The 27,639-nt window shown below is 48.2% G+C and overlaps 1 protein-coding gene across 3 annotated transcripts in view; it reads right to left on the bottom strand.

The window, feature by feature from the left end:
* The window catches only part of PALLD (palladin, cytoskeletal associated protein), a 376,038-nt gene that overhangs the window by 347,203 nt on the left and 1,196 nt on the right, over positions 1-27,639 (bottom strand). For all 3 annotated transcript variants that reach the window (XM_069576798.1, XM_069576797.1, XM_069576796.1), the window contains exon 2: positions 14,556-15,590. In XM_069576798.1, coding sequence (XP_069432899.1) covers positions 14,556-15,526 — 971 coding nt within the window. In that variant the 5' untranslated portion in view covers positions 15,527-15,590. The remainder of the gene's footprint in view (positions 1-14,555; positions 15,591-27,639) is intronic.

The following is a 27,639-nucleotide window of genomic DNA, read 5'->3' on the forward strand; positions in this document are numbered from 1 at the left end:
TTCTTTATATTTACATGGTTTAAAAATGGTTGCCGTGATGAAATATTTTTAAAGTATAAAGTGAAAATGTAAGGCCTCATTTTAATAATACCAGAGGTGCTTTGAACTAAAATTCGTCATGAAGTTTTCGCCAACTCTGAAAAGTTGAGAGTGGAGGAGGAGGGGGTCAGGGAGGTAAAGAGGCATGTCTTTGCCCTGTTGTCAGCTGTGCATGAGAAATAAGGGACATCTGAGGTGAGGTAATAATGTAAATTGTTGACAATTAATTTGCACATAACTTAAGTTGTCGCTAAATCCTATGTAACTTCAGTTATTGTAGATAAACTTTGGTTCCATCAGCTTTTCTCTGCTTTGCTGGGGTTTTGGTGGAACTGTGCAAAAGTAAAGAAGGAAGACGAGATTTTCAGTCCTGGTTGTGATTATAGCTGGCCCTTGTGCTGGTCATACTTGACAAGGAGCGGTGAAGTGACTGGATATGATGAGGAAATGCCTTCAACTGTGTGTCCTTCAGTCCTCCCTGGAGCTGGGCCCCTTTGTCTGACTCTGTACAGCTCACTGGTCCAGGGCCGGGGTCCAGATGGCTCTACTTGGGCCAACTCTAAGCAGCTCCAGGCCTGCAGTTTGGTGAGCCACAGGCTGGTCTGGCCATCTGCCCCCTCCTGGAGCCCGCAGGAGTTGGTCATGGCGTGGCCCTCACTTGGCCCTGTCTGAGTCCCTGTTTCAGTGACTCGAGTCCTGAAGGGCAGACCTGCTCCCCAGGAGCAACCCTTGGTCTGGTCCCTGGTCCCCACTGCCCTGCCTTTGTGGGACGCCTGCCTCTAACTCCGCCTCAACCACCGTCCTGCACCTCCAGACCCGTCACCCATTTCCCAGTCCCGCGCGTCTCTGGGCCTCTGTCCGTGCTGGGCCCAGCTCCCTGGACCCCTGCTCTCCACAACTTCCGTCACCTGCTCCAGGGCCCTGGGAGGTGGCCCGCTGACCACCAGGCCTGCCCAGTGTTGGGTTCAGAGACCCCTGATGGACTCAGTGGGAGCCGGGCTGTAAACTGCCCTGGTTCAGGCAACCTCCCTATCAACATTTGTCTTCCTTATACAAAATTCACTTCCAAGAAGGTTTCCTCTTCAGGATCTCCAGTTCTCACGGAGGAAAGGAGCGCAAAGGTTTTAGGCGTTTGGTGCATTTGCAAATGCATGGCAGAGGGGCCAAGATCTTTGGAACAGAGATTAAGAAACTTCAATGTATATTTACACTTTCCGCTTAAAAAAAACCCTCAAAGGATAACAAAACAACCCAGCTAACTTTAAAAAATGGTGCATGCTCATTAGAAACTTAATTACTCTAGAAGGGCACAACTTTAATCACTAACATTGGTCATGGGCTTTGGCAGACTGGGAGATGACAAGAGAAACTAGTTAACAATCCTGTAGCTACTAACTAAATTAATTCTCCCCTTCCCCTAAGGAGAAGAGGCAGAAGCCTGAACTGGATGGCCCCCAAAGTATGAAATGGTTAAGTGAACTTTAACACAGAAGTTATGGTAGGCTCACTTGAATTAATCCTTTGATGGGTAAATGGATTACTTTTTGTTAAGAATATGTTTAGAAGGGGGCTATTTTGGAGTCAGTGCCAGTGGAGCAGAGTGCAGTTTGAATACATTTGGAAGGGGCTATTTTGGAGTAAACATCGACGGAGCCATGTGCAGTTTGAAAACCTGTGGAACCGTTTTGAGTGACACATGAATGCACTTCTAACAAATAATTATTTGTTCCCACGGTTAGTGGGTTAAAGACATCTAAATAGAATCCAAAATAAATAATTTCACTTCTATGACAAGCAAAGTGATAAGAACATTTTTTTTAATAGAAAAGATAAATAATGGACTATACAGAGTGTCTGACTCTTTGTGACCCCATGAACTACACAGTCCATGGAATTCTCCAGGCCAGAATACTGGAGTGGGTAGCCTTTCCCTTCTCCAGGGGATCTTCCCCGCCCAGGGGTGGAACCCAGGTCTCCTGTGCTGCAGGCGGATTCTTTACCAGCTTAGCCACAAGGGAAGCCCAATGCAGAATTTAGGATGAGATATTTAATTCAACAAACTCATTAGGAAGTTTTTTGCTGCCCCCTGCTGTCAGCTTCTAAAAGACACGAAAACCATGTAAAAAGGGTGGCGTTAGTGGTAAAGAACCCGCCTGCCAATTCCATCCCTGGGTTGGGAAGATGCCCTGGAGGAACGCAATGGCAGCCCACTCCAGTATCTTGTCTGGGAAATCCCATGGACAGAGGAGCCTGGCAGGCTACAGTCTGCGGGGTCACCAAGAGCAGGACACGACTAAAGCGACATAGCATGCACGCAAACTGTGTAAAAACTGACTCAAGGTGAATTAGTTGAGCAAATTGATTTGAAAAAAAATTCTTTGCCTCTGACTCCATCAGTTCCTGTTGGTGATGCTGACTTACTTCATGTCTGTGACTAATGGTCTGTCAGCCCAAGGAGCCAGCTGCAGCAAAGTGTGCGTCAGTGGGAGCTGGTGAGCAGTAGTTTGTGATCTGTGAAATGCTACATTAGTAAGTACCAGCCTCACAGCTTGGAGCCAGTGATGTCTTCCTTACCTTTTTGCTGAATTTCTTAATTTTGAATTAATTTTTATATTTCTGTAATTTAGGTAAAACACTCTTCATTAATAAAACCAAAACTTTCCCAGTAAATGCATTAATGGCTTATTTTCCATAGTATAATCCTGACGTGAATTGTTATTTTCATTTTGGCATGTGAAATTAAGAAATGAGAAGTATTAGCCATAAAAGGTAAGAGTAAAGCAATAGTCATTAGATGCAGAGCTCTGTTTTATTTTTTCACATGCTATTTTATTTAGTCACAAAATACAATGGGAGTGGGGATCATAATTCCCACTTCACAGATGAATAAACTGAATCACAAAATGACTTGTCTAGGTACACATTTGGTGAAAAGTGGAGTCCTGATGGGAGACCCTGGAGTCTGACCCCAGGGTTGTTGCTCTTAACCTCTTGGCACAGAAGGTACAGATGCTATACCTTCTGTGCATATAAAAGAATGCAGAGAAATCACCGTGGCCATGGAGCTGTCAGCGACCAGTGATTGCCACTGACCGCATACTCCTCAGCTGCTCTTCGTCTGCTGTCCGCCCTCTCGTGGCCGAAGCCCGGGCATATGGACGACAGGCCTGTCCACGCCCTGCCTGGCGTCTGTCTTCACGGGTAAGTTCTGCCACGTTGAAGGTGTGGTGCGCTCAGCACAGTGAACATGCGCCCATGGACCCCACGCTCAGACCGGACACACTTGGGGCTGACCTTGTGACAGGTCACACACACCCTGTGCCTTTCATCTGCCAGACAGCTTCTGGTTAAGGCGTCTGCCTGCAATGCAGGAGACCTGGGTTCGATCCCTGGTTCGGTAAGATCCCCTGGAGAAGGAAATGGCAACCCACTCCAGTATTCTTGCCTGGAGAATCCCATGGACGGAGGAGCCTGGTGGGCTACAGACCACGGGGTTTCAAAGAGTCGGACACGGCTGAGCGATTTCACTTTAACCATAGCCAGTAAATATTCAAATTATGCCCAGTACTTGACTATACCAGTTGGCATCTTGCTGGCTACCTTAATTCTGGGGCCCCCTGTAGCAACGTGCTGTTCTGCTATCTGCTTGCCCCATCCTTTGCACCCTTGCCCCAACCACCCCCCCCCCCGCCCCCTTAGCAGCACTGGTTCAGAATGGCAGATCCACTTGCCAGCGACCAGAGCACAGCTAGTATTGATGTCTGCCATGACGAGATGCCTCTGGCTTGTGGGTCCTTGAGAACATGACCTCATGCTCTGGGGGGCTCACTGTGCAGGAAATGATACACTGACTAGCTGGAGTTCATTTGCCTCCTTAGGTGGGTAGTGGGTTGGTCAAGCCTGAGTCATTTTTCAGAGGCAGCACTGCACATTCATATGTAAGAGGGAAGCCCACGTCTCCAGGATGGCCCCAACTAGTGTCTTCAGGCTGTGGAGCAGAGCATGCAAACGCTGCCATCAGAGCCCTTCAGTGAGGAGAACCTGACTCCCAACTCCAGGGGCTTACACGCGCTGATCAGCAAATCAGCTTCCAAGTTTGAAATTACCCGAACCCCTTAAATTTTGCCTTGATCCCTGGAGCCGGTAAACGGATTTGAGCCGTGCCTTCTCCTTCCTGAAAAGAAGTGCTTTCCAGGGCTACCGTGTTGGCTCCTGTGCGTGTCCAGCAGCCAGCCCTTGCTGGGTAACCGTGTTTGGTGACCACGAAGGAACGAAGGTCGTGACACCCTGCCATGGCCCCGCAGCCAGGTACGTGGCCCTCAGCCCTGACTCTGAGTGCCCACCTTGACCGCACTTGTCTGCAGGAGGAGGTTTCAGTTTCCTGCCTCCTCACCTCCGGACTCCGGCTCCTTGTGCGGTTTTGGGTCAGCTGTCTTTTTAGTCAGTAACCTTGCTGAAACATGTCCGTGCCTGAACTGTCTAATAACCTCATCAAGGATTGTGGGTTAGAGCCCCACCCTGGGTGAAATATAAAAAGTCCTCAAAAGTTTTGGTTAGACATAAATTGCAGCACTATCTTCTTTTGACCCCCTTCCTAGAGTACTGAGAATAAGAAAAAAGTAAGCAAATGGGACTAATTAAAAGCTTTTGCACAGCAAAGGAAACCATAAACAAAATGAAAAGACAATACACAGAAAAGAAGAAAATATTTGCAAATGAGTTGACTGACAAAGGATTAACCTCCCAAAATATACAAACAGCTCAAGCAGCTCAATATATAAAAAAAAAAAAATCAAAAAATGGGCAGAAGATATAAATAGACATTTCTCTAAAGAAGACACATGGATGACCAAAAAGCACTGAAGAGATGCTCAACATCACTAATTATCAGGGAAATGCAAACCAAAACCCCATGAGGGGTCACCTCACACTGGTCAGAGTGGCCACCAGCAAAAAGTCTACAGACAACAGACACTAGACAGGCTGTGGAGGAAGTGAGCCCTCCCACACCATTGGTAGGAGTGTAAACTGTGGCAGTCACTATGGAGAATAGTGTGGAGTTTCCTTAAAAAACTGAAAATAGAACTCCCATACGACCCAGCAATCCCACTCCTGGACATATATCCAGAGAAAGCCATAATTCAAAGAGATACATGTACCTCAGTGTTCACTGCAGGACTATTCACAATAGCCAAGACATGGAAGCAATCTGAGTGCCCACTGACAGAGGAACGGATGAAGCAGATGTGTACGCATATTCCATGGAATACTACTCAATCATAAAAAAGAGTGAAAGAATGCTATTTGCAGCAACATGGATAAGCCTAGAGATTATCATTCTAAATGAAGTACGTCAGACAGAGAAAGACAAACATCATATGATATCACTCATGTGTGGAATATAGTAAGGAGCTGGGGAGTAACACACACACAGTACTACATAAAAACTAGACAAACAACAAGGACAGGGAACACTACTCAATATTCTGAAATAACCCAAATGGGAAAGAATCTGAAGAAGAGTGGACATATGTATATGTGTACCTGAATCTGGTGTGCTGCAGTTCATGGAGCTGCAAAGCGTCAGACATGACTTAGTGACTGAACGATAGCTGAATCACTTTAATGTACACCCGAGGCTAATACAACAGTGTAACTATACCCCCCCACAATTTTTTTAAGTTCAACTTAGAGTCCTGAACCCTGGGTTACAGTTCCAGAGGCTTGGATTTCTTTGTTCAGGTTGGTTTATGTCTGTTTGTTCAGTTCAGTTCAGTCGCTTAGTCGTGTCTGACTTTGCGACCCCACGGATTGCGGCACTCCAGGCTTCCCTGTCCATCACCAACTCCTGGAGCTTGCTCAAACTCATGTCCATGAGCCAGTTGATGCCATCCGACCGTCTCATCCTTTGTCAGCCCCTTCTCCTCCTGCTTTCAATCTTTCCCAGCATCAAGGTCTTTTCCAGTGAGTCTGTTCTTCACATCAGGTGGCCAAAGTATTGGAGTTTTAGCTTCAGCATCAGCCCTTCAATGAACATTCAGGACTGATCTCCTTTAGGATTGACTGGTTGGATCTCCTTGCAGTCCAAGGGACTCTCTAGAGTCTTCTCCAACACCACAGTTCCAAAGCATCGATTCTTAGGCACTCAGCTTTCTCTATAGTCCAACTCTCACATCCATACATGACTACTGGAAAAACCATAGCTTTGACTAGATGGGCCTTGTTTGTTAGCATTGGCTAATAGAGGGAGGCTGTTGGATGACTGAAGGAAAACTTGTAAACCTGATTTAATGAAGGCCCTCTGGCTCAGGAGACAGAAGACACTGCTCCCTGATTGACAGTCGTTGCCCCCGTGACCTGTAGTGGTTTCACAGGAGTCCATCCCAGAAGAACATACCCTATGCCTGCGAGAGAGGAATTTCCAGCCAAGACACCTCTGTGGAATCCTTTTGCTCCCGTCATCCTGAGAGCAACCTTTCAAATGGGGAATGTTAACAGCACACCTGACTGTAGTCCCCTGGCATGTATTCTTGCAGAACTGGTCAGTGTTTAGCTATAAGCCAACAGAAATGAAGAAAATTATTTTCTCTGTACCACTGCCTGGCCCTGGTATTAGGTGAAATCTCAGGGAAAATGGCCAGAGAATGGGTCTTTGAACTATGGTACTATTTTAAAGTTAGACTTGTTTTATTAGAGGAAAAATGGGGTTAATCCCATCATACAATCATTCATGCCTTTATATTGGAATAAGAGTTTGCAGAAGAGGTGTGAGATTGTGGTTCAGAGGGAAGAACCTCAGAAAAAGCCTGTGTCCATCGAGTCAAAGCCAAACGACGACTGGCTGCCTGCAGATGCCCCTCCAGCAGCCCCTTGCATGGTCCCCCGCCCACGAAGGGGGTCTTCCTGTGAGCAGTGCAGAAGGTGCCAACAGCCCTCCCAGGGCTCCCCTTATCCGATCATCATAAAGGAACACTCTTTCCTCCCCGTACCCACCAGGGTGCTCAGTTTGCCCAGGGAGCACTCTACCCCAGGCAGGGCATTTCTACTAGGGCAGGTCCCAGAAGGCTTAGATGACTAAGCCCAACACAGGGGACCCTGACCAAGGCCAGCACAAGTTTCCGCTTGAACTTGTGGAGAAATAATAAGCCATCTCACTAAGATGACCCTCAGAAAACAGAGAATCTCCTTACATGTTTTGCTACTCATCACCCTAACGGCTGCACGCAGGCCTTCATGAACACCCTCCTGTGGAGAAGCACAGGATGGTATTAGGGAAGGCTCTGAATCACACGGGAGAAGGAAATGGCAACCCACTCAGCATTCTTGCCTGGAGAATCTCAGGGACAGAGGAGCCTGGTGGGCCACAGTCCATGGGGTTGCACAGAGTCGGACATGACTGAAGCGACTTAGAATGCATGCATGCAGTGACTTAGAATGCATGCATGCATTGGAGAAGGAAATTGGCAACCCACTCCAGTGTTCTTGCCTGGAGAATCCCAGGGACAGAGGAGCCTGGTGGACTGCCGTCTGTGGGGTCACACAGAGTCGGACACGACTGAAACAACGTAGCAGCAACAGCCTGAATCATAACCAAATTGTCCAATCAGGACTTGGGAGGCATGGACCATGTCTGGAGCTGACCCAAAAGGGACCCCAGTGACCCAAGGGGATTGAGCAAGGCTGAACCATCATAAGGAATGTTTAATAACAGACCTCAACAGGGGTCCTGAACCAAACAGCTTGAACGAGATCCAGGAGTACAGCAAGGGCCCCAGGGGAACCCCCTCCTCTTCCCTGAGAGGGCTGAAGGCAGACAGATGATATACTGATGTGGATGTGGAGCACCCGGCTGGACCTGCCCTGAGGCCCTGTTCCCTTGTGGAGAACATTAAGTGCGCTCCCAGGTCAAGCCTCTGCCCTCCAAGCTGCACCTTTACAGTTGGAAGACCAAGCCTCACCAAGATGTCCTGAAGAAATTCTGCAAAAGGTAAGAGCAATGTTTGGAATGATGGAAGGCCAGAAAGAGCCAAGATGGCTGTCCCAGTAGCAGTAAAACTCTGTCCAGGGGACAAGGTGCCAAAGTTAAGTAAGTAAGTGAGTATCAGTCATTTAGTCATGTCTGACTCTTTGCCGCCCCATGAACTGTAATCCACCAGGCTCCTCTGTCCATGGGATTTCCCAGGCAAGAATACTGGAATGGGTAACTATTCCCTTCTCCAGGGGAGCTTCCTGACCCAGCAATTAAACCCAGGTCTCCTGAATTGCAGGTGGATTCTTTATACTATAAGCCTTCAAGGAAGTCCAAATATAAAGCAACAGGCATCTAAAGAGGCACATGAAGGAGGGTATAAAGCCTCTGACAATCACCTTCTTTAAATATCAATTATTCAGACCTTGTTGATCTTCATGTAACACTTCCATCCCATCCATGCAAAAACCCAGGACCAGAGATAACTATTCTATTCAGGATTTGAAGGCCATTAAGCAAATTATAGAGGAAATAATGTGGTGATGTCAAAACCGAAGATGTTGCTTACAACTTTATCTGGAGACTTTTGCTAGTTTATAGTTCTGGACTTCAAAAAAGATGTCTTTTACTGAATACCCCTAAGTCCTGAGTCCTGGGGGTTTGCCTTTGAATGGGACGATCCAGAGACTGATGTGAAACAACACTGCCGGATAGAACTCCCACAATGATTTAAGAACACCCCCACCATCTTCAGAGAAAGTTTCACCATGGACTTAAGGGATTTCCAAGTAAATGAGGGAGTCTTACTCCAATATGTGACTGAATAACTGCTAGTAGAACTAAGGAAGCTTAAGACCAAAATTATGAACTCCTTATTGCCAAATTCAGACTTAAATTGAAGGAAGTGGGGAAAACCACTAGACCATTCAGGCATGACCTAAATCAAATCCCTTATGATTATACAGTGGAAGTGAGAAATAGATTTAAGGGACTAGATCTGATAGACAGAGTGCCTGATGAACTATGGACGGAGGTTAGTGACACTGTACAGGAGATAGTGATCAAGATCATTCCCATGGAAAAGAAATGCGAAAAAGCAAAATGGCTGTCTGAGGACACCTTACAAATAGCTGTGAAAAGAAGAGAAGCAAAAAGCAAAGGAGAAAAGGAAAGATATAAGCATCTGAATGCAGAGTTCCAAAGAATAGCAAAGAGAGATAAGAAAGCCTTCTTCAGCAATCAATGCAAAGAAATAAAGGAAAACAATGGAATGAGAAAGACTAGAGGTCTCGTTAAGAAAATTAGAGATACCAAGGGAACATTTCATGCAAAGATGGGCTCTATAAAGGACAGAAATGGTATGGACCTAACAGAAGCAGACTATTAAGAAGAGGTGACAAGAATACATAGAAGAACTGTACAAAAAAGAGCTTCATGACCCAGATAACCACGATAGTGTGATCACTCACCTAGAGCCAGACATGCTGGAATGTGAAGACAAGTGGGCCTTAGAAAGCATCACTACGAACAAAGCTAGTGGAGGTGATGGAATTCCAGTAGAGCTATTTCAAATCCTGAAAGATGATGCTGTGAAAGTGCTGCACTCAATATGCCAGCAAATTTGGAAAACTCAGCAGGGGCCACAGCACTGGAAAAGGTCAGTTTTCATTCCAATCCCAAAGAAAAGCAATGCCAAAGAATGCTCAAACTACAGTACAATTGCACTCATCTCACATGCTAGTAAAGTAATGCTCAAAATTCTCCAAGCCAGGCTTCAGCAATACATGAACCGTGGACTTCCAGATGTTCAAGCTGGTTTTAGAAAAGGCAGAGGAACCAGAGATCAAATGGCCAACATCCACTGGATCATCGAAAAAGCAAGAGAGTTCCAGAAAAACATCTATTTCTGCTTTATCGAGTATGCCAAAGCCTTTGACTGTGTTGATCACAATAAACTGTAGAAAATTGTGAAAGAGACAGGAATACCAAACCACCTGACCTGCCTCTTGAGAAACCTATATGCAGGTCAGGAAGCAACAGCTAGAACTGGACATGGAACAACAGACTGGTTCCAAGTAGGAAAAGGCATACATCAAGGCTGTATATTGTCACCCTGCTTATTTAACTTATATGCAGAGTACATCATGAGAAACACTGGACTGGAAGAAGCACAAGCTGGAATCAAGATTGCTGTGAGAAATATCAATAACCTCAGATATGCAGATGACACCACCCTTATGGCAGAAAGTGAAGAGGAACTAAAAAGCCTCTTGATGAAAGTGAAAGAGGATAGTGAAAAAGTTGGCTTAAAGCTCAACATTCAGAAAACGAAGATCATGGCATCTGGTCCCATCACTTCATAGGAAATAGATGGGGAAACAGTGGAAACAGTGTCAGACTTTATTTTTTTTGGCCTCCAAAATCACTGCAGATGGTGATTGCAGCCATGAAATTAAAAGATGCTTACTCCTTGGAAGGAAAGTTATGACCAACCTAGATAGCACGTTGAAAAGCAGAGACATTACTTTGCCAACAAAGGTCCGTCTATTCAAGGCTATGGTTTTTCCAGTGGTCATGTATGGATGTGACAGTTGGACTGGGAAGAAAGCTGAGCACCGAAGAATTGATGCGTTTGAACTGTGGTGTTGGAGAAGACTCTTGAGAGTCCCTTGGACTGCAAGGAGATCCAATCAGTCCATCCTAAAGGAGATCAGTCCCAGGTGTTCATTGGAAGGACTGATGCTAAAGCTGAAACTCCAATCTTTGGCCACCTCACGCGAAGAATTGACTCATTGGAAAAGACCCTGATGCTGGGAAGGATTGCGGGCAGGAGGAGAAGGGGATGACAGAGGATGAGATGGCTGGATGGCATCACCAACTCGATGGACATGAGTTTGAGTGAACTCTGGGAGTTGGTGATGGACAAGGAGGCCTGGCGTGCTATGATTCATGGGGTCACAAAGAGTAGGACACGACTGAGCGACTGAACTGAACTGAAGACCAAAATATGATTAGATAAAGTTTGCAAGGGAAGAGCACACAATTTCTCAACCAACTCTAAACTAGTTAGTGTTTGAAGTATAAAAAAGACAAAGAAATTTACTGCCAGATGGAAGAGAGACATTAACTAGGGTGACTGCAGCCACCCCCAGAAGGCACTTGTGAGGATTCCTAGGAATAGCTGAGTATTTCGTCTCTGGACTCCTGATCTTGGACTCAGCCAAACACAAACATGAGGCTCTTAAAGGAAATGACAATAAGCCATTAAGTTGGACTCTGAGCTGTCATAATGTGTTCCACACCACCAAGGAGAAACTTTTAAGAGCCCAGCATTTGGTTTCCAGGTATTTTGTGCATGAAAGAGCGCGTGAGTCCTGGTGCTAACTCAACGCTTGCTGCTGCTGCTGCTGCTAAGTCGCTTCAGTTGTGTCCGACTCTGTGTGACCCCATTGATGGCAGCCCACCAGACTCCCCCGTCCCTGGGACTCTCCAGGCAAGAACACTGGAGTGGGTTGCCATTTCCTTCTCCAATGCATGAAAGTGAAAGGTGAAAGTGAAGTCGCTCAGTCGTGTCTGACTCTTAGCAACCCCATGGACTGCCTACCAGGCTCCTCTGTCCATGGGATTTTCCAGGCAAGAGTACTGGAGTGGGTGGCGATACCATCAGAAGGCCTGTAGCTTACTTTTCTAAACAATTGGGCACCTACATCAAGGCTTGCCAGTTTGCCTCTGGGCTGTGATTGCAACCTTTCACGAGGGGCTGAAAAATAAACCCTCGGCACCCTCCACATCATGCTCTGCCTTTACTGGGACAAAACAGTGAATGTGGGCTTTCTTCAGGGAGACGGGGCAAAGACCAGGGCACACCACTTGACATCCTGAATGTCACCTTATAGGCAGTATCGACTCTAAACCCAGCCATTCTGCTCCCTAGAATAACAGGAGAGTCTGCTCACAACTGTATGCAGATAACTGAAGACCTGAGCTGACTGGTCAGCCTTTAGAAATACTCTCGGATGGGACCAGTTTCACAAACAAGGGAGGAGGTGTGCAGTTGCAGCTCATCAGGAAGCCCTGGAAGCAGAAGCCATCCTCTGGGTCCATCCGCCCAGAGCTCTGCTCTCATCATCTCCTGCCCTGAGCCTAGGAGTGACCACACATCCTGACTCCAAGTCGGCCTTCTCCGTCATATGTGTGCATGGGGCCACCTGGAGAGAGAGGTCCACTGATGTCAGGAAGGAGAGAAATGAAACACACAGAGGAGACAGCACCCTTTATTATTAATAAATGCTGTTAAAATGCCAGGAGGAGCAGCTGTTGGGTGCTGCTTGGGTCATTCAAAATGGATCATCACTTAACTAAAGGAAATAATTAGGTGGATCTGGCGGCACAACAAGTATCCAGAACCAAAGACCCAGATCCAGAGACCCTACCACTAACTCTGAGTGTGGACCATCCTCGATGAAGCCTCAGATCTGGAAATGGATCATCCAGAGAGCATGCGTGGGGAGTTCATGCAGACTCTGGGGATTTAGATGGCGCTCAGGATGAACAGCCACAGAGGCCAGGTTTATGATGAGTTTATCCCAAACATTTAATGGACAGAATTTTACTCATCTACACCAAGGAACCCATGATGGGAGGGCTGCGAAATGTCATGGACTCCAGCAGTTCATTGTTGGTCCACAAACGCAAATGAGCATCCAAAAGGTAATCCAAATTGCTGAGCTGTACCAGAAACAATCCTAAAACTGGGCCACCCTGATGATAAGAGGGATACATGCCCAAGGGACAGAACCAGAGGATGGTGGCTAAAGAGATTTCACTGTACACTAAGTGCCAGGGACACTGTAGAAACGTCTAGATGCTGGTGATGCCATCACGGTGGCAAGGCTTTCCCACATAGGACAGAGAATGGTTCTGCAGTAACAAAGGCCTTCCTCTGAGAAATAAACCCTTGTATGGGGTCGCCTCTTCTGATTCAAAGTGACAACAGAGGAGCTCTCATAGATGAGGTGACCCAAAGGTGTCAAGGCCCTTGGAACCTGATGAAGCTCATGCTTCTTGGAGACCTCAGTCCATGGGGAAACAATGAATCATTCCTTCAAAAAGACAGTCGCCAAGACAAGCCAAGAAGCCAGAGTAACCTGGGATAAGGTCTGACCAGCTGCCCTGCTGAGGGTCAGAGTGGCCGTGAAAACGAGCTCCTATTGAGCCTGTATGCAGTGTTCTACGGGAGACCTTCCTGAAGGTCTCAGTGGTAACAGCATTACACTTGATAAAATGTGTACAGCGTCTCGGTGCTGTCTTCTCTTCTACACATAAATATGTGTCTAGCCCATTAGGGTTTCCCACGACGTCCCCTTGCACTGCACAAGCCCCAGGACTGTATCCTCCTCACACCTGGACAAACATGCCTGCACGGGTGCAATAGCCCCTGTGACATCCTTCTGGTTACACATCCTCCAGGAAAGCTAAAGTAGTCACACCCTGGCCACCCCACTCCCACGTACTTTTAAGTAATTCTTCAAAAGGAAACAGCTAAGACTCCGCCTGGCCAAGACGAGAAGACAGTAGCATCTCAGAAGCAGACTATTTTGACCTAAGAGTCTGGTACAGGCCTACATAAATCCAAATTCAATCACTAAAATGTTAAAAAACAGGTTTTCATGGATTCCCAAAGAAATAAGGTCTGTTTTGAAGGACTGTTAAAGTTAGGAGCCATAGGATCTCAGGGTTAATCCTCTTACTCATCAAATTCTGTCCTCATTGTCCATTTCCTACATTTAAAGAGCAGCGCCCGCCCCGCCCCCGACTCACAGGATGATTGCTTGAGACTTCAGAGTTCAAGGTGGGACACGCAAATATTTATTAGGTAAGTGCAAAAAAATTTCATTCTTCTTATAAAAACCCACATCCCTCATCAGCAGGAAGTAGCTAGCAGAGGCCCTGACCCCTACTTCCCTCAAGACTGAGGCGTGAACAAAGAAAAAGCAGGTAAAATATCACCGAGCTTAAACGGACATAGCTCCTTGCATAGGTGTATTGAGGAAATTTGCAGTTATTGTAGGGAGACCGCACTGTGCAAGTTCAAGATGGGTCCCCACTCCAACGCCCCCCACCCCATGCCCCTCAGCTCCCCAGCCATCTCCAGGACGACCACAAACCCAGCATTTTCAGTCTGCAGATATCGGAACATAGAAAAGCTGCCACACTTGAAGGAGTCCCTAAGTGAGGATGACCCAGCTCCAGCAGGAGGTGCAAACTGTGGACTGTCATCAAGGCAGCTTCCAAGCTTGAAATTTCCTAGACCCTTAAATTCCACCCTGATCCTTGGATCGAGAACCAGATTTGAGCCTTGGCTCCTGTCTCCCTGCTGGTCCAACTTGCAATGGAGCTTTTCCTTTCCTCAAAAGCCAGGGCCATAATGCTTACTTCTGTGCGCTTAGGGAGCCAAGCCCTTGCCTTGTAACAGAAATCTGTTCTCTCACGCTAAAGTAAGAGTGAAGTCCACGCAAAGCGTCTAGCTCCGCAACCAGAGTCCTACCTGACCCGAGGAGGTGGGTTCCCAGCGACTCTGCACTCCAGGTGGACCCGACTACCTTCTGCCACTTCTTGGCTCCGCAGCTTCTGGATGAACCGGGGAGCAGCTGGAGGGTGGTGGGCGCTGTGGGGTGGTGGGCACGAGTGGCTGCGGCTGGGCCGGGCCACATCCTGGGCCACTGGGGGGTGATGCCCAGGCTCTGGGGACCTGGCCCCAGCCTCCATGTCTTGCCGGTCCCGGGTGGGGTGATGCCCGGGCGACGGGGCCCTGGCCCCAGCCTCGACGTCCTGCCGGCCCCGGGTGGGGCTCCGGCTGGCCGAGGCGCTCCTCGGATCTGACGGCTGGTTCTTAGGGGATAGGTATCCGCTGTCTGGGGACGAGGACTCCCCGTCGGGGCTCCTGGTTCTGGGCTTGGCAGCTTCTCGGAAGATGGAGGTCAGCTCCTCGATGAGGGTGGCCGCCTTGTCGTTCAGTGGGCTCTGGGGGCCAGCCCTGCCGGGCCGCATGGCCCTGGGCTTGGCGCTGGCGCCGGGGGCCTTGGCCACCTGCTTCCCAGCCTTGCGCAGGCTCCGGATGTAGCTGGGCCTGGCCAGCAGGGGCGAGACTCCGGCCTTCCTCCGCGATGCGGGCGAGGAGATGCACTCAGCTTGCTCCACTGGCGGGGGCACAGCAGGTGCCCGCCTGCGGTCCCCAGGTGTCCCTGGGGACGCACGCTCGCCCCGCCGGGCCTCTGGAGAGGCCAGTGGCTTCCGGCGGCTCCTAGGCGAGGGGCTGCAGCGCTGTGGGACCTCCTCGCAGTCGCAGTCCTCCGGCTCGGAGCTGGCTATGGCTCTGCGGGCCAGGTCCAGACTCTTGTGGATCTCCTCCTGGCTGAGGAAGGCCGACAGCCCCGGGAAGAAGGCCGCATTCTCACCGTCCTCCAGCAGGTCCGAGAGCGAGTCGTAGAAGGAGTCGTGGGAGGACGTCTCGGACATGGTGGAGAGGCGCTCATACACTCCGCCCGCTTCCACAGGAAGGCCGGTGTCGTGAACACAGGCTCTGAAGGACAGGAGACACACCTGAGTTAGTACGAACGACTGTGTGTGTGTGTGTGTGTGTGTGTGTGCACGCGCGCGTGCACACGTGTGACCATGGTACTACTCATCCACAAGTTGGGAGAAACATTAAGGGGAAAACATACTTTTAAAATCATTTTCCTCTATAAATTGGAAGAAGCGTCAAGCATACCTGTGTTTATCGTTGACTGTTTTCCTAATTTTTAAATTCTGTTTTTATTTATTTGACCGTCTGGCTTGTGGGATCTTACTTCCGGAACCAGGGATGGAACCTGCTCTGCCTGCAGTGAAAGCACAGAGTCCTAACCACTGGACCCTCAGGGAAGCTCCTTGTTCATTCTTTTAATTTAATATTGGCCCCTGAGTGAATACTGAGCATCTCACGGTGCTGTGCTGTGCAAGTCGCTCAGTCGTGTCTGACTCTTTGTGACCCCATGCACTGTAGCCCGCCAGGCCCTCTGTCCATGGGATTCTCCAGGCAAGAATACTGGAGTGGGTTGCCATGCGCTCCTCCAGGGGATCTTCCCAACCCAGGGATCAAATCCACATCTCTTGCATTGGAAAGAGGATTCTTTACAACTGGCACCTTGAGGAAGCCCAAGCATCTCACTAAAGCTCTTTAAATGATTCAGGAGGGTGACCCTGCCATTGGTGCTGTGAGTGGTCCAAGGCTTCTGCCTCTCAGGCTCTCCTCCATTGCTCCACCCACCTCTCTCTTTTTTAAAAAATTTAAATTTATTATTTTAGTTAGAGGCTAATTACTTTACAATATTGTATTGGTTTTCCATACATCAACATGATCCGCCACGGGTGTACCCGTTCCGCATCCTGAACCGCCCTCCTCTGCCCTCCCTGTACCATCCCTCTGGGTCATCCCAGTGCACCAGCCCCAAGCATCCTGTATCCTGCACTGAACCTGGACTGGAAATTTGTTTCATATATGATATTATACATGTTTCAATGCCATTCTCCCAAACCATCCCACCCTCTCCTTCTCCCACAGAGTCCAAAAGCCTGTTCTACACATCTGTGTCTCTTTTGCTGTCTCGCATACAGGGTCATCATTGCCATCTTTCTAAATTCCATATATATGTGTTTGTATACTGTATTGGTGTTTTTCTTTCTGGCTTACTTCACTCTGTATAATAGGCTCCAGTTTCATCCACCTCATTAGAACTGATTCAAATGTATTCTTTTTAATGGCTGAGTAATATCCATTGTGTATATGTACCACAGCTTTCTTATCCATTCGTCTGCTGATGGGCATCTAGGTTGCTTCCGTGTCCTGGCTATTATAAACAGTGCTGCGATGGACATTGGGGTACACGTGTCTCTTTCACTTCTGGTTTCCTCGGTGTGTATGCCCAGCAGTGGGATTGCTGGGTCATAAAGCAGATCTATTTCCAGTTTTTTAAGGAATCTCCACACTGTTCTCCATAGTGGCTGTACTAGTTTGCATTCCCACCAACAGTGTAGGAGGGTTCCCTTTTCTCCACACCCTCTCCAGCATTTACTGCTTATAGACTTTTGGATCACAACCATTCTGACTGGCATGAAATGGTACCTCATTGTGGTTTTCATTTGCATTTCCTGATAATGAGTGGTGTTGAGCATTCTTTCATGTGTTTGTTAGCCATTTGTATGTCTTCTTTGGAGAAATGTCTATTTAGTTCTTTGGCCCATTTTTTGATTGGGTCGTTTATTTTTCTGGAATTGAGCTGCAGGAGTTGCTTGTATATTTTTGAGATTAGTTGTTTGTCAGTTGCTTCATTTGCTATTATTTTCTCCCATTCTGAAGGCTGTCTTTTCACCTTGCTTATAGTCTCCTTTGTTGTGCAGAAGCTTTAAAAGTTTAATTAGGTCCCATTTGTTTATTTTTGCTTTTATTTCCAGTATTCTGGGAGATGGGTCATAGAGGATCCTACTGTGATGTATGCTGGAGAGTGTTTTGTCTATGTTCTCCTCTAGGAGTTTTATAGTTTCTGGTCTTACATTTAGATCTTTAATCCATTTTGAGTTTATTTTTGTGTATGGTGTTAGAAAGTGTTCTAGTTTCATTCTTTTACAAGTGGTTGACCAGTTTTCCCAGCCCCACTTGTTAAAGAGACTGTCTTTACTCCATTGTATATTCTTGCCTCTTTGTCACCACCCACCTCTCTTACAGCTTGAATTTCATTGATGTTATGCGAATAGGAGTGTGTTGATATTTTAAGCAAATCAGACTCTGCTTATGTCACCCTGAAGCACAAAATGCACTGTGATTTGCTTTCATTAGTGTTTAGTTTCTGATGAAATTCTGATCACACGTGCTTCAGCTGCTGAAGCCCTCGTGCCCTAGGGTCAGTGCTCCGCAACGAGAGGAGCCGCCGCAATGAGAAGCCGAAGCAGCGCAGTGAAAACCCAGTACAACTGAAAATAATAAATTAAAACAACCAACACGCCATGCAAACAGAAGACCGCAAAACTGGCAGGCCTGGTTTAGAAAGAAAAAAAACTGAGGGGGAAGCCAAGACTCCACCCCATATGATGACCCACACTGTTCGTCTCACACTTGTGGTTTTAAAGAGGTGCCACTTGATGGGATCCGGTTGTCTGAATCAGGTGTTGCTTATAAACTGCTTGCACAGTGAAAGAAAAATAATAGCAGGAGGGCATATATAGTCCAGGTTTAATCTGTGACCCCAATATTGCTGCTAAAACATGCACAGAACTCAGGAAAGCGCTCATAATGTGGTTGGAAGGAGAGGTTTCTACGTGGCCCAAACTCACCAGAATAGTATGCCTCAGAGATTTCCGTATTATTCAACCAACGCCCAAATTAAGAGGCTGTGGGGTTGCTAAGAGTCAGACATGACTAAGCGACTTCACTTTCACTTTTCACTTGCATGCACTGGAGAAGGAAATGGCAACCCACTCCAGTGTTCTTGCCTGGAGAATCCCAGGGACGGGGAAGACTGGTGGGCTGCCATCTATGGGGTCGCACAGAGTCGGACACGACTGAAGTGCCTTAGCAGCAGCAGCAAGCAAAGAAGTACAACTGCAGACATCTCCATTATAGTCCCGAGGTTTCACGGCTTGTTCCCCACAGTGCTTCTGGCAATTGTGTGTTGGTGAGAAGACACAGACAATGCAGCACACCACGAGTGCTGGTGGCACACGGAGGGGCAGGTGGCCCAGCCTGAGGAGGCGCGACTGCCACTCAAGGAGCTGCAGGAGGAGCTGGGGCAGGCCTCTCGGTGCCCTGGTGGAGAGGGTGACCTACGACTGGGAGACGGGCGTCTTCAGGACCCCCAACACCTACTACAGGGGCAGCTACTTCAAGGCACTTCAAGAGCCTCATCTGTGATCCCTGGGCCTGACACACAATGAGGCAGAAAAACAGAAAAGCCTTGAAGTTTGGAGCAGAGAAAGGTTTACTGCAGGTCCTGTAAGGTGATGAGTGGCTTCTGCCTTAAAAACTGCAAACGCCAACAGCTCTCAGCAGAGCCCACATCTCGGAAAGGGGAAGGAGGGTGTGGTGAGTTGTGGCAAATGTCTTGGTGTCAGAGCCTGTGTTTTTGAGGCAGGGCACCGTCACAGTGCTCTTGTAAATGTCCACCAAACCAACTTTCCTCTCTGATCTGACAAGAAAGGCCAGGTCTCCAGGCGCAGCAGTCACCCTCCCCTGCCCCAGTCCTGGCCAAGAGAAGGCAGAGTTCAGACAGTGCTTCTCAGGGCCACGTCCCCAGACCCGTCCAGCGGTCACGGCTGAGGGGGCCAGGTACCTAGGATCCAGCTGGCCTCAGGCTCCTCAGGACGCCCAGATGTCGGGGCAGGTCCCATGCAGATGGGCAGTGCCATCAGATCACAGAGGTGGGGATGGGGAGAGGGTCACCGCCACCTGGAGGTCTGGTCTTGGCCAGCGGCCTTGGTGAGGCTCTGGAGCCCTCAGGACAGAGCCCTCAGACTGCTCCTGGGCCCCCAGCTCATCCGCTGGCCTGAGGCTGGGTGAGAAGACAGACCCACCTCTTATCTCACTGCTCAGCCTGACGACCACCGCTCCCCGACGGGACGGCTGGCTGAGTGGGCCACTAAGGGCTGCTCACTGACCGGGCCTGGTCCCTTCACGCCTCCAACTCTGGGCCTGCTTTCAGATGATGGCGTGTCCCCGCGGCCCTTGCCTTTCCCGGCCTCCCGCTTTCACTACGTCGTGGAGGAGTTGGCGGGTGGAAAGGTGTTGGGCTCGCTGAGGGGGCAGGTGGTGCTTTCCGTGTGGGTCGCAGCGCTCCGAGGACAGCTGCCCGCTGTGGGGTGGGGGATGGAGACGCGCACGTGCCGGGTCTGGTACACGTCGGAGTGCGCAGCTTGGTCACGGGCTGAGAGGTCATAGGGAGGAAGGGCGCCGTAGGTGAACTAGAGCCAGGCACAGGCAGCCCGGAGCGCGCCGCTGATGGCGACGGACGCTGCTGGCCCTCAGAGGGGCCCACCCGGGCGTCGGCGAGCGCTCAGCGCGGGGTGGGGCCTCGGGGGCCCCCGCGCCCAGAACAGCCGCCGCGCTCGCTGCACCGGCCGCGGCCCTCCCCGGCCCCGGCCCGCCCCAGCCTGTCCGAGCCTCGGGGCCCCACGCGGAGTCGACACACTGACCTGCAGTCACCTCTTCTCTCTCCCTTGCTTCACTGGGAATCAAAATAAAGCGACTTTATGGGGGCCCAAACGGAAAGAAATGCAACTCACTGAAAAGCAAGTAAAGAGGGCGCGAGGTGAGTGTCCGCTGCAAAGCAGCGTGGACGCGGGCAAGTCTGGGTGAGGCTCCCGCACGTCTGTACGTCTCTGCCCCCTCTGTTCTTTCTGAGGGAGGCAGAATCTCCTCAAGATCCTTCCGCTTCCCCTCCATCTCCTTCGTGTCTTCCCTGTCAGTGGTTTAGTCGCTTGTTTTCCTCGAGAGCCTGTGGGTCCGGCCTACTCAGGAGGAGAAACGTCTCCTGCGGGGTTTGGTCACTCATCCTTTCCCAGAGTGCAAAGTGGGCATAAATTCCGTTGACAACTGTTTTTTCCTCACTGACTATGCAGAGAAGAAGGTGAGCCAGGCAAGGTTCGTCCTCTGTCAGAAACCTTGATCCAGGAAGAGGGATTAGGCAAGGCCAGATTTCACTCATTGGAGAAGGAAATGGCAGCCCACTCCAGTGTTCTTGCTTGGAGAATCCCAGGGACGGGGGAGCCTGGAGCTGCGGTCTGTGGCGTCGCGCAGAGTCGGACACGACTGAAGTGACTTAGCAGCAGCAGAGAAACCAAAGAGGAAGGGGGAGGGACGTGGTGATGGCTATTGACACGGGAGCTCTGACGGTGGGAGAGGTCACACAAGTTTGGCCATGTCAGTCCTTTGCTCCCTTTTCCCCAGGGGGGCCCCCCGCCCCATAAGAGGAGGCCCACATGTAGGAGGCAGGCTCCTTGTGCACTCCTGGGTGGTCAGTGAAACGTGAAATCTCAGGTCTCATGCCCCACGTCACTCGGACAGGTCCTGTGTCCCTGTGCCCAGCCGTCCATTCCCTGCTGTGAACAGCTGTATTCTTCCACATCCCCATGCTTTGCACATTCAGTTTCTTTGCCCTTCCTATCTGTTCTGTGTTTCCAACTCCAGGTCGTTGAAAACTGTACTTAATTTCACTTTTTGTTGGTGACCGCCCGGTCAATCAAATCCACTCCTTCTGAGGGCTTTCCTGGTGGCTCGGTGATAAAGAATCCACCTGCCAATGCAGGACTTACAGGTTTGATCCCTGTGATAGGAAGGTCCCCTGGAGGAGGCAGTGGCAACCCACTCCAGTATTCTTGCCTGGAGAATCCCATGGACAGAGGAGCCTGGCAGACTATAGTCCCCATGGTTGCAAAGAGTCGGACATGACTGAGGGACTCAACAACAACCTTCTTTGCAGGTATTTTGCCATACACTCATTTTATTGAACTATAAGTGTGAGTTAAGAGCCCTGTGATGGTCAGGAAAGCAGGTGTGTGAGATAAGTGTGTGACAGCCTCTGTGTGGCGGACATCTGGCAGGGTGTAGGTCACGATCATGGTAGTTGAGGAAGAACCAAGTTGGTGTTTGAACCGGGTTTGAGTCCTGGGTGGGATTTGACAGGAGAGGGAGCCACACGGCCATGGCATATGCAGACCTGTCTGTGACCTCCTCTTGCTCTCAGCCCCTGGCCCCAAACTCCTCCCTGGGCTGGGATCTCTTCAGTGAGGAGGCGTTCTGCTCTTTGCCTGGTTTTGTCACCTGTCTTATCAGTGGTCACTCAACTCCTGGGCTTTGCTTTCTGAGAAGGCCTTGATAAAGTAATCAGTGTTGCATGTTTATAGCCATTAACAAGTACACACAAAATATATATAGGTGTTACCATTCAGAAACAAAAGTGGTAGGTCTGAAAAAAAAGAAAAACACCTTATTTATAGAGACAGTGATTTTTATGGTTTTCATTACCACCAAGAAAAGTTTGTTGTGAAAATATTCAGAACCAGATAGATATTCCTTTTCTGGCACCTCTACTATTAGATGAGGGGAATTCTTTGAGTGTTGATACCCTTCATCATGGGTCCCAGCAAGTTCAGAGTTAAATTCTCAGTCATAGAAATACAAATGTTTTTAGTCAAAGCATGTTTCTGCCTTACTTTCTTATTCATCAGCAATGATTCTCTGAGTGCCTACTACATGCCTCTTTTGCAGGCTGGGGACACAGCCATGAGGAAAGGGGGCTTCTCTGCCCTAAGGAGCTGCCATTTTAATAGGGAAAAATAAAAAGTGGAAGGCTCCACTGTTGGTTCAGACAGTGGAGAATCTGCCTGCAATGCAGGAGACCCAGGTTCAATCACTGGGTTGGGAAGATCCCCTGGAGGAGGGATTGGCAACCCACTCCAGTACTCTTGCCTGGAGAATCCCATGGACAGAAGGGCCTGGTGGGCTACAGTCCATGGGGTCACGAAGAGTCAGACATGACTGCGTGACTGTAAACACACGCAAAAACTAGGAAACAGAAAATGTCAGCTTCTGATTTCTTAGGCTTGGTTTGGTAGCCAATCTTTTGTCAGTTGATCTTGGGAAATTGTAATGTGTTTTCATCTGTCGGATTATCTTCCAAAGTTGTTAGGGAACAAGTGAAGCGGGACGGGCTGGATGGGTGTTTGCAGGCTGCCGTTGGTGTCCACAGACCACGGCTGTCCCACTGTGGAGGCGGGGTGAGAGCAGGAGGACACTTTAGCCCAGCGGTGCTTCGGACTCTTGAACTGTGCAGTGGAGGAGCTGCGGGCACCCTCCTCCAGCCGGTGGTGCTGATAGTCACACGTGATGCCAAACTCTCAGTCATGAGCAAACATTCAGTAAGGCACAGGTTCGGGAGGGTCTGAAAAAAAACACTAGGAGGCATCATAGCTGCCTGTCCGCCTTGACCTTCGGCAGGCAGCTCTCCACAGCTGGCTTATCCCCAAGGAAGCATTGCTGTCAGGCGCTAGCTCCCGTGGCCACCTATGGCGTTGCGTCCCTTTGCATATTTCATCCATTCTTAAGGAATTTCATGCCACTCAATTTATAGGGTATTTCTACCTGTTAATTTTATGGTGCACAACTTCTCTCTAAGTTCACATTATCTGGCCTGTTGGACACATATTCAACTATGAAGTATAGAGCCTATAAGTAAGTTTTCACTGAACTTTCTTATGCATATCACATTCTGACGTAAGCAATTTTCTCTTCTTAAATTGTCTCAGCATTGCTACCTTGGTGTTTGGGAAAACATTTATTTTTGAGTTCCTCAACATGTAATAGACATATAAATGTATATGATTTCACAGATGAATGCACAACTAATAGAAAAGACAGAAAGATAGATTTTTAAATTATGAATGACATTTGTGTTTAGAGTTGCTGACCTTGGGGGGTAATTATCTGGAAACAAGATCTGTGCTGTCCAGGATAACCTTCTGTTTTGTGGGTCAGAAAAGACTTGTGGACCCCTCCTGCACCATCTCCAGAGGCAGGCAGATTGGCTGCTGAAATGTATTGATAAAAAAATTCCCTGACTGAGAGGTTGAGGAAAACTAAGCACGTCATGAGAAGCAACAGAGTCTTGGAGGGAGGAGAATTCAGTTGCAGACAGTAAAAGCTCACCTTCCCCAAGGAATGCATTTCCAAGTTATGAGCTGAAGGCTTTCCCAAACTGATGATCTGACTTGCAGTGGTTGGACAGATCAGCTTTACAGTGCTATGAAAGTGATAGGCCTTCAGTAGAAATTGTACTTGGAAGTTTGAACTTGTTTCTTTTCCCAGGCCAGTGACATAACCCCGTCCTCTCTGGAAATGCTGGGAAGTGGCCGCTGTGCCCAGTCAGCCCCATGATCATGAGGGTAAACAACTTACATCTCTCTGGACCCAGACAGCCCCTCTGCTTTTCACTGTCAGTTCAGTAGTCAGTGACTTACACAAGATACTCAACACTTTATTGAAAAGCAGGCTTTGTGTTAGATGGTTTTGCCCAGCTGCAGGCTGATGGAAATGTTCTTGGCACACTGCAGGTGAGATAGGCCAGAACCTGAGACCCTTTGCTGTAGTGCTTGCATCTGGACAATCATCTCCAGCAACAAAATACAAACAAACTATAAGGGCCTAAAAAATACTGCATGAGTGACTGGGGCAAATTATGGACGTGCATGCTCAGTCGCTTCAGTCATGTCTGACTCTTGTGAACTTACGAACCATAGCCCACCAGGCTCCTCTGTCCATGGAATTCTCCAGGCAAGAATACTGGAGTGGGTTGCCTTGCCCTCCTCCAGGGGATCTTCCTGACCCAGGGACGGAACCCACTTCTCTTACGTCTCCTATGTTGGAAGGCAGGGTCTTTACCACTAGTGCTCCCCGGGAAGCCCTAAAGTATGGATGGCAAGGTACAAAGACACCACAAAGCCCAACTGCCACTTCTGAAGCATTTGAAACACAAGCAGGTACACGCACATGCCCTCTGCACACACCAACACCGGAGGGGTGGGCGAGCCACCCAAGCCACCCTTCCAGCTCGAGCCCCGGACACTCCACTCCCCTCACCCCATGTAACGGGGCAGCTTGACCACCCCGCTTAGGGAGCAAGTGAGCAAGGGAACCTGTTGTTTGTTCTTGATCCCTGCCACTGCAGCAGAGGCCCTAGTAAAGCCTTGTTTGACTTTCTCCTCAGGCCTCTCATCAATTTCTGTTAATTAAGGAGGCCAAGAGCTCTGGTTAGTAACAAGAGTGGGATGTGCTGGTAGGTAAGTGAGGTGTATTCAAGGTATTTTCAACTTGGGATGGGTGTGCTGGGAGCGAGCCCCATATAAGTCCAGGAAAATCTGTAGTGAACCGTTGGATCCTGAGAAGAATAGGGTAAACACTGTTTTTCTTTTGATTATTTTGATTATCCAACCTAAGGCATACAAACATCCAGTTGTTTGACCAAAGTTGAACCGGCAAGAAATAGACTTACAGTTGAAACCTGAGTGAAACTGCCACGTCGTCTTTTCCCAGTGAGCACATTACAGATATTTACCTGAATAATTTAGATAAAGGGAGCACTTTTGCGGTAGTTTATGGAATAGCTTGCAGGTTGATGAGCTACTACAATTTTGAAGGGGAAAAGTCTTTGGTGTTAGAAAAAGACTGACAGGCAGCAAGGATCACTCAGTATTCTGAACCACAGGGGCCAGGTCCTTTAGAGAGTGCCGACAGTGGTGGCAACATTTCACAGGGCATTTAAAAGTACATAGATACTTAGATATAAATACACAGGAAGGTTGCAAGATTGGGAATCAGGCAGTGGGCGCTGATTACATCTGTGGTGGGTAAGGAGTTGTGCAGTTAGGAGACTCTTTGGTTGCTGTTATCTTTGGGGTGGGAGTGAATTCTGAGTGATTTCAATGTTTAATTTAGCATTTTGCTTTCTATTTATTTTCCTATTTAAACAGTTACTAAAAGTATTAAAAACTATTGGTATAAAGATTCAGGACTAAAAATATTTTTAAATAAAACCCAAACTATTAAAACCAAATTTGAAAAAGCTTTAAAACTTTTTTTCTTGTTCTGGAAGCATGTGCAGTTCCTATATGAAATTTCTTCCTTCTGTTGAATTAACTTTTTTAGGTTAGGTCCAACATGGAGCTGCTCCTGCCTGGGGCCCATGTCAGCAAACCGAAGCACGGGGAACTTCTGTGTCCTTAAGGATGCTCTCTACTTAGTCGCTCAGTCATGTCCAATTCTCTGCAACTCCATGGACTGTGTTCCACCAGGCTCCTCTGTCCATGGGATTTCCCAGGCAAGAATACTGGAGAGGGTTGTCATTCCCTTCTCCAGAGGATCTTCCTGACCCAGGAATCAAATCCATGTCTCTAATATCTCCTGCATTGGGTTCTTTACCATCTGAGCCACCAGGGAACCCCAAGACTACTGGGCTACTACTATCTCCTGGAGAAGAGACTGCTATCTCTTCTCCAGGGGAACTTCCCGACCCAGGAATCGAACTGGGTCTCCTGCATTGCAGGCAGATTCTTTACCAGCTGAGCTACCAGAGATACTCTGCTTGAAATATTTGCATGCGGTCAGCCAGCCCCAAGCCAGGCCAGCCCTGGCTTCCCAATTTATCTCCTTGATCGTCTCACCACAAACAACAGTGACTCTGCACCCCCAGCCAATCAAGTTATTTCCATTTTTCTCTTCCCTGTTCTCTTCCTATAAAGTTTCATGCCTTCCTTCTCAGGGTGCAGCTCTTCCAAAACAGGCTGTCCACTTCATGAAGGGTTAAACAAAGTGTGTTTATGTTACCTCAGTTGTCTTCTTTAATCATCATTTATTTGTTTTTTAATTTCTCCAAAGTTTTTATTTGATCAGGTCTTCCCAGGTGGCGCTAGTGGTAAAGAATCTGCCTACCAATGCTGGAGACGTAAGAGATGCAGGTTCCATCCCTTGGTCAGGAGGATCCCCTGGAGAAGGAAATGGCAGCCTGCTCCAGTATTCTTGCCTGGAAAATCCCTTGGACAGAGGAGCCTTATGGGCTGCAGTCCATGGGGGCGCAAAGGGTTGGATGTGACTGAGCGCACACACACACCACTGCATGTAACTGCTTTACAATGTTGTGTTAGTTTCTGCTGTACAACAAAGTGAATCAGCTATGTAATCATCATTTTAAAATCAATCCTCCCTCCCTTCCTTTCTTACTTTGTAATGTTCTTTTTACCAAGGGCCCTATAGGACAAAAGGCAAATAGGAAAACTTTTTGATGCAAAAAAAAAAAGAACAACAATTTTATCAACTATTTCTTAATAAACACATGTGGATTCCACTCTTTCCTAATCTTTAAGCAAGTTGTCATCACAGGGAGGCATGGCATATTTTTTCTCCAGCTTTAAATACTCCCAGACAGTATATTGTATCTCAGCTTCAGAGACATAACATAATAGCTGGTTTCATGCCCACAACAGTTATATGAAGTGTTTCCAGAGAAAGTGTTTCCAGTTACTGGTGTCCTCTTCAGATACCATCTTATCCACCATATCGAATCTGTGGGAGCTGCTCTACTGGAATTTAACTGGGGCATAGCCGTCACCTCCAGATGCCTGAATTACTAGCTAGAGCTCAGATATCACAGTTCCCTTTGATGTCACACACACACACACACACACACACACACACACGTATCAGTGAAGTGCAGGCTCTTGTCTTGGCTTTGGAGATTTCAGCTGGTATCTCTTTAAGTATGTGTCAGATTTATTTTGAATCTTGACTAATTCTACCCTCTACATTTAAACAAAAATGAGGTAAGGAAATCAAAGTGATTGTAACTGTCCCATGTAATCCAGATTTCTCTTCTACTGTTAAGTATGCTCTGACCCTTTCAGCTTTAGCAACACACAGTGGTTTGGACGGAGCTAAGATGGGGACCCTAAGTCATTCCAGACGTGGGAATGCAGAAGGACAGATCTGTGTTCTAGGAAGATGAAATCATGCATTCACAGAGTACATACTGCCTAAAGAATCTCTTAGGCCTTGT

The sequence above is a fragment of the Ovis canadensis genome, chromosome 2 (assembly GCF_042477335.2).
Source record: "Ovis canadensis isolate MfBH-ARS-UI-01 breed Bighorn chromosome 2, ARS-UI_OviCan_v2, whole genome shotgun sequence".
Lineage (NCBI taxonomy): Eukaryota > Metazoa > Chordata > Mammalia > Artiodactyla > Bovidae > Ovis > Ovis canadensis.